Source organism: Rhinolophus ferrumequinum, chromosome 25, assembly GCF_004115265.2.
Source record: "Rhinolophus ferrumequinum isolate MPI-CBG mRhiFer1 chromosome 25, mRhiFer1_v1.p, whole genome shotgun sequence".
In the NCBI taxonomy this organism is placed as follows: Eukaryota; Metazoa; Chordata; class Mammalia; order Chiroptera; family Rhinolophidae; genus Rhinolophus; species Rhinolophus ferrumequinum.
In genome coordinates, this window is record NC_046308.1 from 39,584,716 (window position 1) to 39,602,394 (window position 17,679).

General features: G+C 44.1%; 1 protein-coding gene across 3 annotated transcripts in view; it reads right to left on the reverse strand.

Annotated features, from left to right (window-relative positions):
- The window catches only part of GRIK4 (glutamate ionotropic receptor kainate type subunit 4), a 637,398-nt gene that overhangs the window by 3,434 nt on the left and 616,285 nt on the right, over positions 1-17,679 (reverse strand). For 2 of the 3 annotated variants that reach the window (XM_033098464.1, XM_033098465.1), the window contains 2 exons: positions 16,857-16,985; positions 2,682-2,800 (listed from right to left, as the gene is read on the reverse strand). In XM_033098464.1, coding sequence (XP_032954355.1) covers positions 2,682-2,800; positions 16,857-16,985 — 248 coding nt within the window. Of the gene's footprint in view, positions 1-2,681; positions 2,801-12,485; positions 12,569-16,856; positions 16,986-17,679 lie in introns of those variants that run through there. The other variant, XM_033098466.1, reaches the window with a different exon arrangement.

Consider the following 17,679-nt stretch of genomic DNA (forward strand, 5'->3'; position numbering starts at 1 on the left):
ATACGAAACCCTTGCGTCCGGCTGTGTTTCAGAATATTTTGAATTTTAGGAAGGTAATACAATACACATTTAAGAATTATGTATCACACCCAGTGGGGTCTGGGGCAGACCCTATATTTAAACACATTAATATTTCTGCAAAAAAATGTAGGTACCTTCACACTGAGTGAGATAGAGATCATAAACATTAGTTTCATACCAATTCAAGTTTTGTCGCCAAATGTATTTGCATCAAACTTTAAAAAAAAACAACCTTGGAACTTTCCAAGCTTCTTAGGTTTCAGAATTGTATATGAAGAATCATGAACCTGGACTTCTGCTACTACTATCACACCCATTTCACAGACGTGGAAATGGAGGCTCGGAGGTTATATATCTTGCTAAAAATTACTTGACTAATAAATAGCTGACCCTGAATTTGAAACTAAACTTATCTACTCCAAAGAGCGTGCATACTCTGTTTAGTTCTCTACCCTGTGCTTTCCCAGGGTAGAGACACTTTCCCAGACCATGATGAGAGAAGCTTTCTGCACTTTCATGTTCTCTCTTCCAGTCTTCTAGTTCTATCAACAGGACAGTTTTTCTGCCACAGCCAAATACCTAATGTAGACCTTACTCTTGATTTTAGCTATTGGGAGTCCTCACTGAATTTTTCAAGGTATATCCAGACCATAGGTGTGCTCTTGGGAGAATAACCAAATATGTACAGATCCTATACTTGAAGCAGCTACAGAGAAGTAGTATTACCTAAAAGAATAAGAATTGAGACCTGGATTCCATACACTCTATTGTTACTAAATAACAGAGACTCTAGGCAAGTCACTTGACTTCTCTGTGTTTCTAATAATAACCATAACAGCTAAAACAAGACCACCTTTCTAATCTGTGACAAGAATGCAACAACATATTTATTGACTGTCATATATATACTAAGTACCTTCATGGAAATAAAGAGGTAAAAGACACAGTCCTAATTGCAACACAGTGTATACATGTTCTATGCACAGATTATAGTGGTGCTAGAAAGGAGGGGGCTGATGTATTCTTCTGGTCCAGGGAGGAAGGCAGCAAAATTGGGGAAATTTTCACAGCGAAAGGAACACTGAAATGAGGTCTTTCTTTCTATAAGTAATAAGCATAAGGAATAAGTAAATAGCAGTCATTGAAGTAGTGGACAAAGGTAGAAAGCCAGTAAAGCTGTAGAGAAAAGAAGGAGGGAATCCAAGAGAGTTCAGTGCTTGGTGCCAGGCAAGGCAAATGAGGATCGAGCTTCTGAAAAAAAAAAAAGTCCACGTTGTCTAGAGGCACACTGAGGTCCATTAGGGCACACCGGGTTCTCTCTGGGTTTGCCCATCGGGAGGGGTCAGACCTCTTAGCAATGACCTTTCAGTGCAGGGGTGGGGAGAACCCAGACTGCCCTGGATGGAGGGCTGAATAGGAGGTGAGGAAATGGAGACTGAAACAGTCAGATGACCTTGGTTTGGGAGAGGGGACGGATAGGGCAGTACCAATAGTAATATTGCTATTATTTTAAAATATAGGCTAAGCTTGAGCATGACTTTAGATTTGGGAAAGAGAGCAGGCAGAAAAATTAAAGAGGAGAAAGAGGATAATTCTGGAGTAGCTAAGGAAAGATAGATCAAGGCAGAGATAGAAGGATGACAGGAAAGTCTGCTGTAACTGCTGGGGTGGCTTTAGCTGTGAGTCAATTTTTTGGTGTGGGTGTTCATTTGGGGCCGGTCACTCCTGATTTCTTGGTGAGGTGGAAGGTAAAATTAGCCTCTATGCATGACAGAGCAAAGGATTACGAGGAGTGGGTAACGGCATGACATCCTGACGGAAAATGGGAAAGAGGCTGAGTGCAGAAGAGTGAAAGGACTGGCAGGCAGCATGGTGTCATGACCCTATGTGAGGGGTACTGGACTCCATAAATGTATAGGGGCACTGTACACTTATGTGTAGTTAAGAGCTATTTATCCAGTGTCAATTAGCAAAGAAGGTTTTAGGAAGATCCAGAGTTGGGAGATTGAGATAGAGGCTAATGTACTTTAAAAACTAAAGAATGCAATGAGCATGTAAGGATTTCTGCCCCTTCTCTGAGGTAGAATGGAGGTAGAATGCGATAAAGTCTCCTTCCTTCCCCTCAGACCCTTTGATCTGTGTGAAACTTTTATTAGCCCAGTTTCTAAGCCACAGCTTTGGGAAATAAACTTATTCAAAATCCCTGAGAAGCAAGATGTAATTCTTGGGCTCATGTGAACTGAGATATCTCTAAGCATCTTTACTAGTAAGGCAAAAACGTATGTACTTAAGATGAAAGAACTAAAGTCATCGTTTCCATTAGTAATCTGGTATTTTTGCCTGTTTTTCTTTATAAAGATGCATTTTAAATTATAGTTGTATAAGAGTTCATTGTTCATAAAACATTTTTCACATATTTATTTGCCGGGCTGTTTCATAGAAGAATCTGAAACCCAGAAGTCAAGTGCCTTTTCTATGGCTACATAATTAGTAAGTGATGAAACACTGACCCAGATCTCCTGCCCTGGGGTCTTTCCTGTGGGAGCTCCACCCTTATGTGGGATTTCAGGTTCTGTCTGAAATTACTGTTGTGTGTGCATGAGCCTGTGAAGTTTGTCCCTTCTGCCAACACTGTAGGCCATACCCCTTTGGAGGTTTACCTCAGTAGCTTCCGAGTGTCGGAGAGTCCATAAAAACTCCAACATAGCCATAAAAATGGCCACGATTAAGCCACAAATAAGAACCACAAAGATTCCACCAATATTCTCCATTCCCAGTCCTGTAAGAAAGTGATAACAAACAAAAAAATAGTATAAAAGGGCTGGAAGACATAAACATTCTAGCAAAAATGTTAAAAGTCATTTAAATGTCATTTAAACTTGAGTTTTGTAGATGCTTTACACACACATTTCTTGAAGATATATAATTATTCTTTTGAAAAAAATGCAGCATAAGTGGAGTAAAAGAGGGGAGGGGGATCTAGGTACAAATGGAGGAGACTGGTGAGAAGCTTCTGAAAGTGTGTCGGGGAGTGCGAGGGGTGGGTGATTTTAAGGAAAGGGCTCAGGAGAAATTTGATTTAGCTTATAGATACATTACCAAAATACCTGTACATTCTAGCAGTTTCATAAAAAATTTAGCTCATCTTACTAATGTGTTTACTTGATACAGAGCAATTGTTTTAATCAAACTATGATAGAAAATATGTTTACCTATCTGTGCCAGTATGTTACTAAAATACTGACTTGGAAAATAAAACGTTTTATTCTCATCAGACCAGTGGTTCCCAAACCTGGCTGCCATCAGGACCACCTGGGAAGCTTGTTAAAATATAGATTCCTAGTCCATCCCTCAGACCTATTGAATCCATATCTCTGAAGTCGGAGCCCAGGAATCTGTATTTTAAAACACATTTCACAGGTGATTCTTCTCCAGCCAGGCCTAAAATTAGTTTGCAAACTGATATTTTTGGAAACATTATATGTGACTGTATGAAGGTCTGACAATTAAATTCGCGAACTTTCCACCGTGCGCTTACATGATGGAAATTTCGCGAACTTAATTGTCTGACCTCGTAAGTTCCTTGAAGTCATGCACCGCTTCTGGTTGGATCCTCATTGCCTAGCACAACACCTGGTGTATAGTATATACTCAATAAATATTTGTAGGATTATATGGTTGTTTCATTTCCACAGTGTCAAACACTGAGTTTAACTATGTAACTGGATGCTGTTTTGGGTATGAAAGAAACCCACACTGTAGGGGCCTGTCATGAACACATGAACTCCTGTTTCGACAGGGGCCAAGTCATAAATCAGAAAGCATCTTTTACCCAGGGAAATGCCAAGAGGGTCGCTTACATCCTGTGCTATTCCAGAATGCTTACACATGTGAGAGTCTGTTCAATCAATAGTGCCGTTACGGGACGTAGCTATGTCAGCGTTAAGGAAAGTTAGCGTCACACAACACTAAGAGATGAGCCATTGTTCAGGAGCAGAAATATGATACTAGTCTCTGCACCTTGGAAAGCTGGCAAAAGAGACTTAAACAGCCATATCAAGATGAGTTGGGTTTCCTCTCACAAAGCGTCAAGTAGATGTCTGTTGTTTCTTTCTTGTGGTTTTAAAATAATATAGCACAGTGCAGTGCCTGCCACTACTAATCTGCTCCTATGGCTCCAAAGGGCTCACATCGTGAGTGTGTCACACAGACGATGTACTCTGGTCTGCAGGTACACACAGCCAACTCTGGAGTACCTATTTTTTAAAAAACAAGAGATTACTTTAGAACTCAATTGTAAGGGAAGGCATATAGAACTTGGAGTAGATTTCTACCTTTGAGGAGGAAGGTGCTGGGGTTCATTTGAACACCTGACCCTCTAACTTGGGACAATTTGGGCAGTAGGTTTATGACCATAGAAACATCAGGATCTGTAGAGAGGAGGACAATAAGGACACTTAAGAGGATGCACTAAGGATCTAGCTGGGGTGTGCAGGCAGATGCTCCAGCCATAGGTTTAAGGGTGGTGAGATTTGGGGCATTGGGATAGATATGCACCTGAGCATCATGGATGAACTAGTTTCTTCAGCTGACCCCTGTGGAATACGGCTGGATGAATATCCCCACTGAAGTGGGAGTGACCAAGGATGCCCACTTATTCAGATAAACAGTCCCTAAGTGACTGTTGAGGTGCTATATGCCTCTCTTATCACTTTGGGATAGTTCTGCCTGATACAGAAAAAAAGACTAGATCCCCTTGAAGGGCCTCAACCTCCCCTCATGTTTCTGCAAAGGAGGTGTTCTGCCCCCTCTCCAGGTCCAATTGTGCCTGTGAGCTCTAGCTGCTTTTCCTTCCTCCCTCAATCACCACCGTGGCCCTCCTCAGTCTTTTCCTCCCCACCGACTCTTTCCCTCAGCACACACACAGACTCACGTTTCTCCCTTCTCAAAGAAAAGTAAAAAAATCTTTCCTCCCCCTCCAACTCTATCTAGTGAATAACCTTTTTCTTTCCTTCCTCCCCCGGCCACGCTTTTTGGAAGTTATCTATATCACAACTATTTTAAGACATTTTAAAGCCCTTAAAATGCTTACATTTGGAGGTCCCATCTCACATAAAAGCAAGTAGAAGAAAATGCACTCCCACACTTAGGTTAAATGCATTTAAAAATTTTTGCTTCTGATGTGATTGAATGGCAAAAAACGGTTAACTTATAAATGGTTGTGATTTCTCAGCAATTGTTGTGCAAAATGAGAATAATCTAACAAAAAAAGTGTCTCTAAATGTAATGAGTTTTTATGACTATTAAATTAAAAAATTAATGGAGCCAAAACAACGTCACATTTTGGAGATATTTAGTTAAATATGTCTTAAATTAATTTTGCAGTTTTCTTTTTGCATTTTGAAGCTAATAATTTTCTTTAGAGCTCAAACATAATTTTGAATGCTGGAAGACCTTTTAGGCTCTAGGTAATCTTGTCTATGGTATCTGAAAGAGTAAATGATTCTGTTCTGAATTCACTTTTGTTTTTTTCTATTCACTCTTCATTCCAAAGAATTTTGTCTTGCACCACTAAAACCATTCTCACTGTATTCACCAATGAACATTTTAATTCAAACCTATTGGAAAATTTCCAGTCCTGATTTCAAGTGATCTCTTGCAGTACTTGACATTGTCAACCCCGCCCCTTCTTGGCTTTTATAAAACCATCGCTCTCTGCTGTCTTTCAATCTTCTCAATAACCTTTGCTTGCTCTGAGGAACATTTTCTCCTCATTTTCGTGCAGTTGGTGTCTTGCCTCTCCTCCAGGTACTGGGCTATTACCAAGTCCTGCTGATTTCATCTCCAAAACACTTTTCAATTTCTTACCCATCTCTCTATTTCTCCTCCTACTTCCCTAGTTCAGGCCCTCATTGTCTCTTGTTTGGACTATTGCAGCATCCTCCAAAACGATTTCCCTGCTTGAAGCTGTTTCCTCCTCTAGCCGCCACATAGTTGCCTGGGTGATCTTTCTGAAATGCAAAGTCTAACTGTGACACATCCTCTAGCAACACAGAACTGTTTGTAGATCCCAGCACATGTCACTGTTGCTCCTATCTTCTGTACCTTTACTCCTGTTAGCACCTCTGCCTGGAACCTATCCCTAACCCCCAGACATACGCCTGGCTAACGTAACCCTCTCTAAGATTTAGCTCAGGAGTCATTTTCTTGAGGCCACTTTCTCTGATGTTACCTAACTATGTTAGTTATACTGTTTTGAGTTTAATATTGTATAAAATAATACATTAGTTTTATTTTATATGTGTGGATTTCCCCACTAGACTGTGAGTTTCATGCAAGGAAGATCCATGTTTTGTTCAACTCTGTAATTCCACAATCATTGTGCCTAGATTATAACAAGGGCCCAATAAATGTTTGTTGAAAGAATGAGCAGAAGGAAAGAGGATAAAGAAATCCCAGATGCAGAAGCCTGAATTATCATAAGCTTTGGATCCATATTGTGATATGTATTCATTCCTAATTAAATTTTGTTTGAAATAATAGCAAACAAAGTGTGACAGCCCTTGTCGAGTGCTCCCAGGCTGGTCACAGAGGCAGATGGCCCAGACTGTATTGTGGTTGCCCAGAGTGGGACTGAACATTGACATGGAGAATACACATGGTGGCCCGACAATACTGGGTTCTGGCAGGTGTGAGGGCACAGGGGTTATAAGCAGGCAGACGACCTGTGCTAGATCATTTTGATTCGATTAGGGAAAGCTTCTTGGAGAACCTGAAGTTTTAACAGGATGCTGATGGAAACCATGAGTCACTGCAACATCCCATGGTCTTTCTGTCCCAGCCTCTGGGTTTCAGCGCCAGCATGTTAATCATGGGTGCTGGCTCCAGCGTGCTGATTGCTGGCAGATTGGTCTCCTTCCGTTAGGAGCGAGCCTCATGTACCACTCATGCCTTTAGGAACTTACTGGAAAGTGGAAGCAAGAATAGATTGCTGGCAGAGTCAGAGTTGAGAAACAGATGGAGCAGGGAGTGGAAAGCGAGTATTAAGAGAGAGCAGCCACTTCTGTTTAACACTGTCGTCCTTCTCCTAGGAGTCCAATGCCTTCCACAGCACACAGCCATCACGCAGAGGAGCCTTTGATGGGGACTCCTCTAGCCTGACCACAGGCCCTCACTGCACTCACAAATGCCTCAGCACCTGTAAGAGGAGCCATCTAAACACACCTCCCTTTCCTTCTTCAGATGGGAGCACAAAGAAGCCATCGAAACAGATGGCTCTCAAACTGGGATTTTCTCTTGACACTTAAGTCTCAGCCTCAGCTATGCTCCAGTGTAAGACTGAAACAGAATTGAATTTTCCCTGCAAACTCATGGTTGGTTAAATGCTAACTTTAGTTCCACACCAATGGCAATTGACAAATGCAAATGAATAACTTTGTTTGTAAAACTGCAGAGGGGAATGTAAAACTGTCTGGATGGGAATACATTTGAGTAGATTTGAATGTCCACCCACCCACCTGCTCTGCCTTCAGTTCTGATTGGTGAATATTCACTTCTTAGACTCAGGTGCACGTATGTCTCAGGCCTTAAAATCTTTGCCTATCTCCAGGGAGCACTGTGGAAATTTTCGACTGAAATGCAGGGGAGTTCTTTTTTGAACAAGGAAGAGGTAGCTATAGACTGGAAGGCAAAGAAACAGAGGCCATAGGAGCCACTGAGGGAGATGCAGAGAGAGGAGAGACTGGTAACACAATCTCATCAAGGACAGCCTATTTGTTCTTTGACATCCACTAACAAATTTTTCTTCAGGAGTTTCCATGAGCTGAGCATTATGTTAGGGACTGAAACTCTGTGCAATGCCCTCCATTGAAAACATTTGACAAGAACATGAATTCTTTGACCAATATGACTTTCAAGCACTTTCTGTTTCAGAGTCACATTCACCTACAACTATGCAAATATATTAAATGGTCCCATCTAATTTGTTGTAAATAGAAGCTTCACCTGGCCATGTGTGAGCTGATCTGTATGGCCTTCCCAGAAAATATACAGCGACTGATCATGTTTGTCCTGATGAGGATTGTGAAATGATAAGCTTACCATTTCTTCGCGCATTCATTGGTACATCCATTGTCCAGACCTAGCAGATTCTGGAGACAGTGATGGAGAAGGGTAGGGCAAGGGACACGAAATAGAAGAGAGGTGGGAGAGGTATTTGATAAATTTTGCAATTTATCAAAACATAAGTTATGGGAGAGGCACTTTACAATATATCAAAATATGAGCTCAAGCACTTCATTTTTGAAAACATTCTCTATCTCATTCAATTATCATTAAAAACACTGCACAGAAGGCCCGCTGTCCAAATTTTACAGTTAAAGAAATGGAAATTCAGAGAACTTAAGTTGCCCAAGTTTTCACACCTAAGATAAGAAATCAGGATAAACCTCACTGCCCAGTTAATGTTCTTTATAAAAATCAGGCTGACCTTTATGAGTGTTTACTATAAAAAAGTGACCATGCTAAACATTTTAATTCAATCCTAACAGTTGCCCTGTTTAATTTAATCCAAACAACACTACTTGCATTTTCCTGACAAGAAACTCAGATCCAGTCAGGTCAGTTGCCCAGGGTGATGAGGGGAAGTGCCAGATTCAAAGTGAAGCCAGAGTCTGAGCAGTGATTCCTACCCCACAGCGCCACTTCCAGAAGCGTGGGTCCTTCATGCTATCGGGTCGGGGCATGGTTACAAAACTCAACCTGGCACTCTGATGACTAAATACATTCGTTGCTGGGATACCCCCACCCCCAGAGTGACTGGGGAGAGTGTGCGATGTATGGACTACCAGTTCCACTGATACAAATCCCCATTCTGTCCTTGAGAACACTACATCAAATGTTTGAATCAAATGTTTGATTTATTGACCTAATCTTGGCTGTGTCCAGATAAAGTTGGGCTGCTGTCATCATAATTGTGCACCTCCTTTGATGCAGACACACTGGGCCAGCATCGCCTCTGTTCCTGATCATGCTTCCTGTCATCCCTCTGGAGTTTCTCCGTCTCTTGGCAAAAAATCTGATTTGATTAGGGAGAAGCTTCCTCTGCAAGCATCTCCTGAGACACGATCTAAACTCCTTTATTCCGGTTTCCAATCTTGGCTCTCTCCAGAGAAACCAGAGAACCAGGATAATCAGGCCAGGCCCCCTGAGAAGAAAGAGAGAGGAAAACGTCCTCAAAATCCCCCCTCCCCAATCCCCATTACTGGCCCCCACTCTTGCTAAGATGTCTCACACTTTCATTCCCGTTGTGCCAGACAAGCAAACTTCCTGCTCTCTAAGGATTTTGTGAGTCAATGCCAACGGCCTCTTTTACATCCTTGAAAAGGGACTCTGATTTTCACAGCCTTGTGATGTATTTATGTTCCTTTGAAGCTTGATTGTGAGCTTGTGTTTTTCAAGATAAAGGTATTTAATTTCCTTGGAATTCACTGACTACCTTTTCATCTAGCAATTGTTCTGCAACGCCTTTGGCAATCCAATCCCCTTGAATTGGGATGCTGGCATCTGTGAGTGGCTAGCGATATTTCTTTTTATAGGAGTTGAGTGAGAAAATAAATAAAATAAGTGTTTTGGAAAAGAAGAGGCAGAAGAAAATGAAACAGCTTGGAGTGAATCCCTCTTCTTTTTGTAATTCTCCACTCTTTCACATGATCTGCCATTTAATTTTTTAGCTGTGCATGAAGGTAGATGGTCACCGGGCTATAGGCTGGGAAAGAAGTAGGGAGAGATGGAGTGAAGGGATAATGTTGTTCTCGCCAGAGCCAAGTAAGACCTGGCAAAAAGACTCAGGATTAGTGGCATCATCCCAATGTGAGGATTCTTTTCTGGAATTTGGCACTGATGTTTGAGATGCAATATTGGATTAGAAGTGGGATAGCACCCAAACCTTTCTTTGAAATTTCTTGCATTTTAATAGGATAACGAAGTAGAAAAGGATTATGTCAGGCACCACACATTGTCTGGTACTTTCTAATTAAAACCAAGTGCCTCTTGCCACTCTCAGTTTCAGGTTTCTGAAAAAAGGACTCTCTCATTGTTCCTTTCACCTCCATCCTCCTCTGCCTGTTCCACATTCTTTTCCTTCTTTTAGGCACATGTGAAAGCCAACTGATTCAAATCATGAAGAGAAAGATCACCTGGGAGCTGCTTTACAAAGCAAATTACAACAACTACTCTGTTCAGTTTGAGACACAAGGAGAAGAATGTTCCTGTGGCTCCATTCCTGGCGACCATTTAAAGACTTACAGGAAGAGACCGTTTGGGTCATGCTAGTCCTTTTCTTCTGCTACAGGAGGGGGCTCTCTTGAGCAGTGAATTCTACTCCATAAGTCTGATGGCTCATCTGCCAGAAAGAAACCAAGCAATGGTGCCTCTCGTTCCATGCTAATGCTTCTCCTTTGCTTGGAGAAGATCACGTGGACTTTCACTAGCCTCTCTCAGCAATGTTTCTTTGGGCTTCAGCCATAGCAGAAATGGGGCCATTGCATTATACTGGCACTAGCTGCTGTGGCTGAGATGGGAGCGAAAGCTCTTATGGTGCTTTGCACAACTCCGAGACAGCCCCCTCGGGGACATCACTGCTTATTAATACAGTTTGCCTTCTTGTTCCAAAAGATGACTGCAGAGACTCAGGTTAACACCGGCTGGTTGATCAAACCCTAGCATCTTCTGAAGCATTGCGACCTGGGCAGTATGATTTCCACTGTTTATTTTCCCTTTTCATCTGCTTGGCTCTTTTCTCCATGCTAGGGAACATTCAATCCCCAAGTGTGGAGTGGAGAGAAGCCTCCTGTTCACTCCTTTCCATCTTCCCTGGGATCCTGATCTGTCTCCCCTCTCCATCCATCCTGAACTCTGCTTTGCGTTCAGTCTTCCTAAATCTCTGTGGAATGAGGGAGAATTTCCAAAGCCAACCACTCTGCAAAAATGAAAACAATTTTTCTATAAATTTACCTAGTAATCTCTACTTCAAATTTCCATTTCCACTTGATTGCCAAAAACATAGACACTTCTCAGTCATTTCAGTTTTAAATTCAGTTAGATGCAGTGTTTTCTCTGTTTTCCCTTTCACCCCAGGATGTTTTTCAGGTCTAAGATTGGAAAGGAGATTATGAGTCATGGCATGAGGGTGGGGATAGTTGTCTGGTCTTAATGCTGGATTCCACTTAGATTTCCAATATTCTTGTCTGGGACCCAGGAAAATGCAAACCTGTCACTGGGCCCTCTCTGCCCTGGGTTCTCATGCCCTCAATCCACCGTAGCGTGACATATTTCTGGGGCTTGCCACGCTCCAGAAGCAAGTACAAATCCCTTTATGTCTTGGAACCCCCACTAATGTAATTATAACCGTCACTCTTCACCTCCGAGCAGGGCACAAGGCTCCTTCTCAGAGCCCCACCACCTTCAAACATATCCTTTCCGGCTCGGAAGCTCCCTGTTCTGGCCAGGGCAACCTTTTAATATCTTTGTTCCTCCAGAGGCAATGAGTATGCCCTGGGACCATGAATGCCACTAACAGCCCAGAATTCCGTCTCACAGCACCTGCTTTCATCATGCTACATCTCACCCCAGAACCTTTGAGGTCTGCAGCCAATGCCTTCAAACCTGGTCCAATGTGGCCAGTGCAAAACTCTGGGATGTTAATGGGGGCATCTTCCTGGGATGCTGATTTTACTTCAGCTTGAGGTGGTAAAAACATTTTTACATTAAATAAACATGCCTATTTTATGTTGTGAGATGCAAAATTCACATGTGGTTTTAGGACAAAACAGAAGACTGTAAAAAAAATTCCAAGCATGGTAGGCTGCTTTAATCTACGTCAGTAGGTCCCAAGTGTGCACACTCAGTCTCCTCTGCTGGTAACGCCTTCCAGTAGTCTGGGACATACTGGTTTGAAGTCCAAATGCCTTTACCCAGTTTTCAATGCCCTCTTAACTCCAACCTCATCCTACTTAACCAAACCATTTTCTGAGTGTAACAACTATTCTCTACAACATTCCTAAAACAGTGACTCTTAATGAATGCTTCAAGGTCTAGGCCTAATGTCTCTGTAAAGCCTTCCTGACCTTTGCTCAGAATTAATCACTTCTTCCTCTGGGCTGTCTAACACTTTCTTTATAGCTCTATTAGAGCAGTCTAATAGTACAACCATTGTAAGGACTACCTGTGCCTCTCTGTAAGTTCTAAACCTCTTGAGGGCAGGACCATGTTTTATTCCTTGTCATCGTCTCAGAGCCAAGCACAGTGCCTGATACACAGTGCTTTACAGTGGTTATTGGACGCCATGGGGGCTAAATGAACGCTTTCCATGCCAACACCTGGGGTGTCATGGTTCCTCTTTGTGAGGAAACAGACACAGGATGAGGGTGGAAATGGTATCAGGCTGGAGGTGCTTGAGAAGCTTGCTTATTCATTCACTGATTCTTTCATTCCTTCATTTGTTGTTTGTCCTTTCCTCGAATACTGATGTCAGATGATATGCTGGTCACTGGGATACAAAAATAAATAAAACACAGTTCCTGCCCTTGAGTTTCTCATGGTCCATGAGGGACAAATATCAAAAGACACAAAATAAATGTCCTAAGTGTTGATTTTAAGAGAACTATCTATTCTTAAGGAGCATGGAATGGACAGGCACACTTGTGGCTGTGGATACTATTTAGACCTTTCATTCTGCCTTATTGCTCCTTTAGGCTTAGATTTTGGAACAAAATTAGTACTTATTTCCTTTCTGCCAGGCACTGAGCTGAGTGTTTCACATGATTTAACTCCTTCAATCTTCATAATAGCTCTGGAAGAAAGCATTATTCTTATCACCTCTATTTTCTACAGAAAGAAACTGAGGCTCAAAGACCTTTTGTTGTGTATATAACAAGACCACCTATGGACCGGAGTCCATTTGACTCAACGCCCATGATCTTGCATCTTATCAAAACTGCCTCAGGGAAGAACCATTGTAGTGGCTGTCCGCAGAAAGACAGGTATACAGGAGGGTGAAAGTTTGAAGACCTTAGGGGATAGGAAGTGGGGAACATAAAAGAGTCCACTGGACTTTTGGTGACATCTAAAATGGGAGAGAGATGATCTATGAGTTGAGTTCCCTTAAGTGAAAACTGTAAAGTACCCAGATCCTGTGTCATCATCCCCATGTGTTTGCCAATTTTACTTCCCACCAACTGTTTCTCTATAGAATTAGCAGTATATATAAATAAACACAAATAAGTAAATAAGTGCACAAAACGGAAGGATCTGTAGCTTGATTTAGAGGTCAGGGGAGAGATGGGATCAACTCACTAGTGTCTCTCAAGGGGAAACCAGCTCCAAGAGATCCAATGAGATCAGGTTTACACAAGAAAGGAAAGCTGGGGAAATCCATAACTAGTAGGGAGGAGAAGAGGAGTGAGGCTTGGAGCTGGCCAGCACTGGTAGCCTGGTGGGGTACGAGCAGGGGCCTGTGGGGTCCCCTGCACCACTCTGAGGCCCTGATCCCTGCTCTAGGCCATCTCTTATCATGCTCCAGCCCTCCTCATGTGCATATGCTCGGTCAGCTGTTCAGAGGCAGTAACAACTTGATTGTGTGGAGAGGTCTGGGTGTGAGGGCTGCTTAGGAAAGTAATTGCAAGCACAGTTTCATTAGTCACTTTAGCATGGCCCAGGAGAACACAGTAATTGGTAGTTTTTGCTAACTATCCGTCAGTAGCTTTATTCACACATCCCACAAATATTTATTGAGTACTGACTATGTGCAAGGCTTTGTAGGGGACGCTAGAGACAAAGAAGCATTGAGACTGGGTCCCTGTCTAAGGTGCCATCATACAGGCAGAGAAGACCTAAGATGCAATGTAGTATGCTGAGTGCCCCGTCTAAAAGTCACAGAAGGCAACTGACCCACTGTGGGGAGGTGGGAGATAGAGAGGGGCCAAGGAATTCCAGACAGACAGATACCTGGACATTTCTCCTGATTCACTCATCAGAGAGGAAGGACACAAAGCCCTTTGCTCTGGATCCCAGGTCCACCTCTCGATTTCTACTTTAGATTTCTCCAGATCAAAAACGAATACTGTGGGCTGGCCCAGTGGCTCAGGGGATTGGAACGCAGTGCTCCTAATTCAGAGGTCGCCGGTTCAATTCCCACTTGGCCAGCGAACTTTACCCTCTACAGCTAAGATTGTGAACAACAGCTCTCCCTGGAGCTGGGCTGCCGTGAGCAGCCAGAGGTCGGTCGGTGTGAGCTGCCGTGGGCTACTGTGTGCTGCCAGGAGCAGCTGGTGGCCAGTGTGAGTGGCTGGTAGCCGATGAGAGCTACCGCGAGCTGCTGTGAGTGGTGGACTGACGATTGGCGACCACTGCCTCAGCCGGGGGAGCGCAAGGCTCATAATACCAGGATGGGTCAGGGCGCTGTGTCCTACAGAACTAGACTGAGAAACAATGGCTTGAACCGGAGGTGGGGGAGATGGAGGAAGGGGAACCCCCCCCCCCAAAGAAAAACCAATACTGTTTCCCTCCTCATCTCCTTGGTAGAATGGCACTCTTTCCTACTACTCTCAAGTTCATTATCACAGAACAACATCCAACATATGTTAACTTACCAATGACCTCATTTTATTTGGACTATTTCAGGCCTGGTCAGATTCAGATTGTTTTCAATCCATGTGTCTTTATGGGGGTGCGGGGGGTGAAGCAGCGTTTCGCTACCTACACCTTCCCTAGTATGAAGCCTCTGGGCAGCCCCCTCTTTCCATGAGGATCTCTTTCTGCTCCACCTGCCATCCTGGCTCACAGCCCTGCCCACTGCACTCATTTCTGCCTCCACACTTTCCCTCAAGGTGCTTATTTCCTGAACCCTCCCTACCCATTCAGGTTCTGGGCATCTTCAACATCTAGGTCATTCTATCCAAGCCACAAAACTTTCCTGATGCTTTTCTCTGTACCTTCCCCATTTATCTGCCCCCGCCCCCTGCTGCCCCCCTCCCCCCCTGCCCCCCGAGTTAGTATCTTCCATATTTGACCTTTGCAGAACGGAGAGCCAAGAAATGTGTGGCCTAACTGGGTTCCTGTGATGAAAGGGGCAGCATTTCCGCTAAATTATAAAGGGCTTGCATGCATAGGTCCATATTCCTTAGACCTCTCCTTGCAGGACAGAGAGGCACTTGGAGACAGTTACAAACAAAAAGTCACTCATTCACTGTCTCATGGAGAATCATTCATGCTGAGCAGAGAGTGAAGCACACGGTATTATTATTCATTTTACTCCTCAGTTACCTTCCGAGGGAAGGACACGTATAGGTAAATTTGTTGCATATTTTAGGAAGGCTCCAGTACATTACTAGTGTGATCTATATGAATTATTGTCCAAACCAGGACATTTTGAAAATGAAGGAGGTTCTAAAAATAACAAACAGGCATTAACTGATCTACAACAGATGTAATCCGGGACTGTCCTGGGCAAATCAGGATATATGTTCGTTCCCCTTGCAAAAAAATCATGGGTGCTGTGGGGACAGAGCCAGGAGTGCAGTTTCCAGGCTCTCAGACTCACGTGGAAAGGTGCTGGCTCAGGTAGTAAATGGCCGTCGACTGTGATTGGATGACCATCGGCTGTGGCTAGTTGGCCGTCAGCTGTAACCAGTGAGCCATTGGCCACTAATATAACTGCTGTGGCTATGTTAGCAGCAAATGGGGGCTAGCAAGAAGATGGTGGCTGAGCTGGGAATCATGGATTGCAGCTAGCAAGTGAGGTAGGTTGGCAGAGAGAAGTGGACGGCAGGTTGCAGACCGTGTGGCTCCTGCTTCCTGTGTCTCCAACCCAGCCGCCAGCGAGAATATAGTGGTATGACTCCCCTACCTATGGCTCCGGGGTGTTCCTTTTTGGCCTCGCCATATCCTGCGTTCTTATGTGGGGAGCGGGAGCAGAGGTTCCGCAGGCCGCCCTGCATGACAGGTGCTCAGGGGCCCTCAACTGTCAGTCAGTATCTGCTTTCTACTCAGCCTGATTTAACATTCATTCATTCATTCAGTAAAATATCCATGTTCCAGGCCCTATGGACAGCTCCGTGGAGAAGACAGACTCTGCCCTCAGGAAAACTGACATTCTCGTAGAAGAAGTGGGGCTAAACAAATAAGTGAATAGAACATGTAGTATTAGTTAGTAACGAGGTCAGAAAGGGTTCAGGTGATGGGGAGAGATGCATGGGGTGGGGACAGAAGGATCTCTCGGAGGGAACCTCGTCAGGGGGGCTAGAGGATGCGACAAGTGCACAGGCCCTGAGGTAGCAGCAGTCTGGGAAGCTTGGGGGACAGAAAGAAAAGGGGAACATTGAGGGAGGAACAGAACAGGCAGCTATAGGAAGCCTGAATTTAATTCTAAGTGATACGGAAGGTTTGTGCAGAGGAATGCTGCAATCTCATTTGCATCTTAAAAAGAATCGCTCTGTTTACTGATGGAAAATACATTGTAGAGGGGCAAGAGTGGGCAAAGGAGACCAGGCTATTTCAATTGTACAGTTGTGAGATGATGGGGACCTGAGCTGGGGGAAGTGGGGTTAAGAGGTGGCCAGATTCAGGAGACATGGTGGAGGTGGTCTCTTGCACTTATGAGCCAGGTGGACATTAGATACCTAGGATATGCCAGCACCCTGAGATAGGCCTGACCCCAGCCAGTTCCAGCCTAGCCCTAGATTCCTTTCAAGTTTCTCAACGTGTCCTAGAAGCCACTCGCTAGAATTTGGATACCAGAAACAAGCTGCCTTGGTCCTCTAGGGCAGGAACATCCTTACCTTTGGCTCTGTGATCTTCCTCCTTGGGGCACTTCCCCCCTTCCCACCACTTGCGCTTCAGAATTTCCAGGCGGTTGTTCTCCTGCAGCTGGAGAATGGCCAGATCAAACTCGTCCCGGAAAACTGAGCCTGTGGGGTCACAGGAGAGCCCAGAACAAAGGATGTGAGTGCCTACTCATGTACCACTGTGCTCCCTTTCCAGGGAAACCTCCTGGCCACTCTGCATACTTAAATTTAGGGGTGAGTGACAGATGAGGAAGTGGGGTGTCCCTGCAGAAGCTGGAGACACTCTCTGTTATGCTCAATCTGAGAACTCTCAGTGGAGAAGAGGGATTCTGGCTTCATGCAGAGCACTCAGGCATTTCTACTTTCCTTCTCTCCACACTGACTGGCACGTCTATCCCCTGGCCAAGACCCCAGTGTGGGTGAAGTGACAGCTTTCCAGGCAGTTGTGGCACCCTACCTCCCCACCTAGGTGCCACCACTTTCAATCCAGGTTAACTGACATGCAGGAAGCCAGGAAGGGAAATCTGTGACAGGAACCTCAGTTGGGCAGTTGTCTATTTTATACTTTATTTAAATTAATTTCTCATGTATCTCTCACTACATTACACCTGACAATTGTTTACCCACGGCAGCCACCAATGAGAGAGACAACCATCCAAGAGTATGATGGAAACTCCTCTCCTCCATTCATGTGGACAGTCTAGTCGCCAGGCACCCCAAACCCTCACAGGTGCCTGCAGAGAGCCCCAGAACCCATTGTCCAATCCACCACCCTGTTCACACTGCTCCTCCTTCCATCTGCAGATGGAAGGCTTTG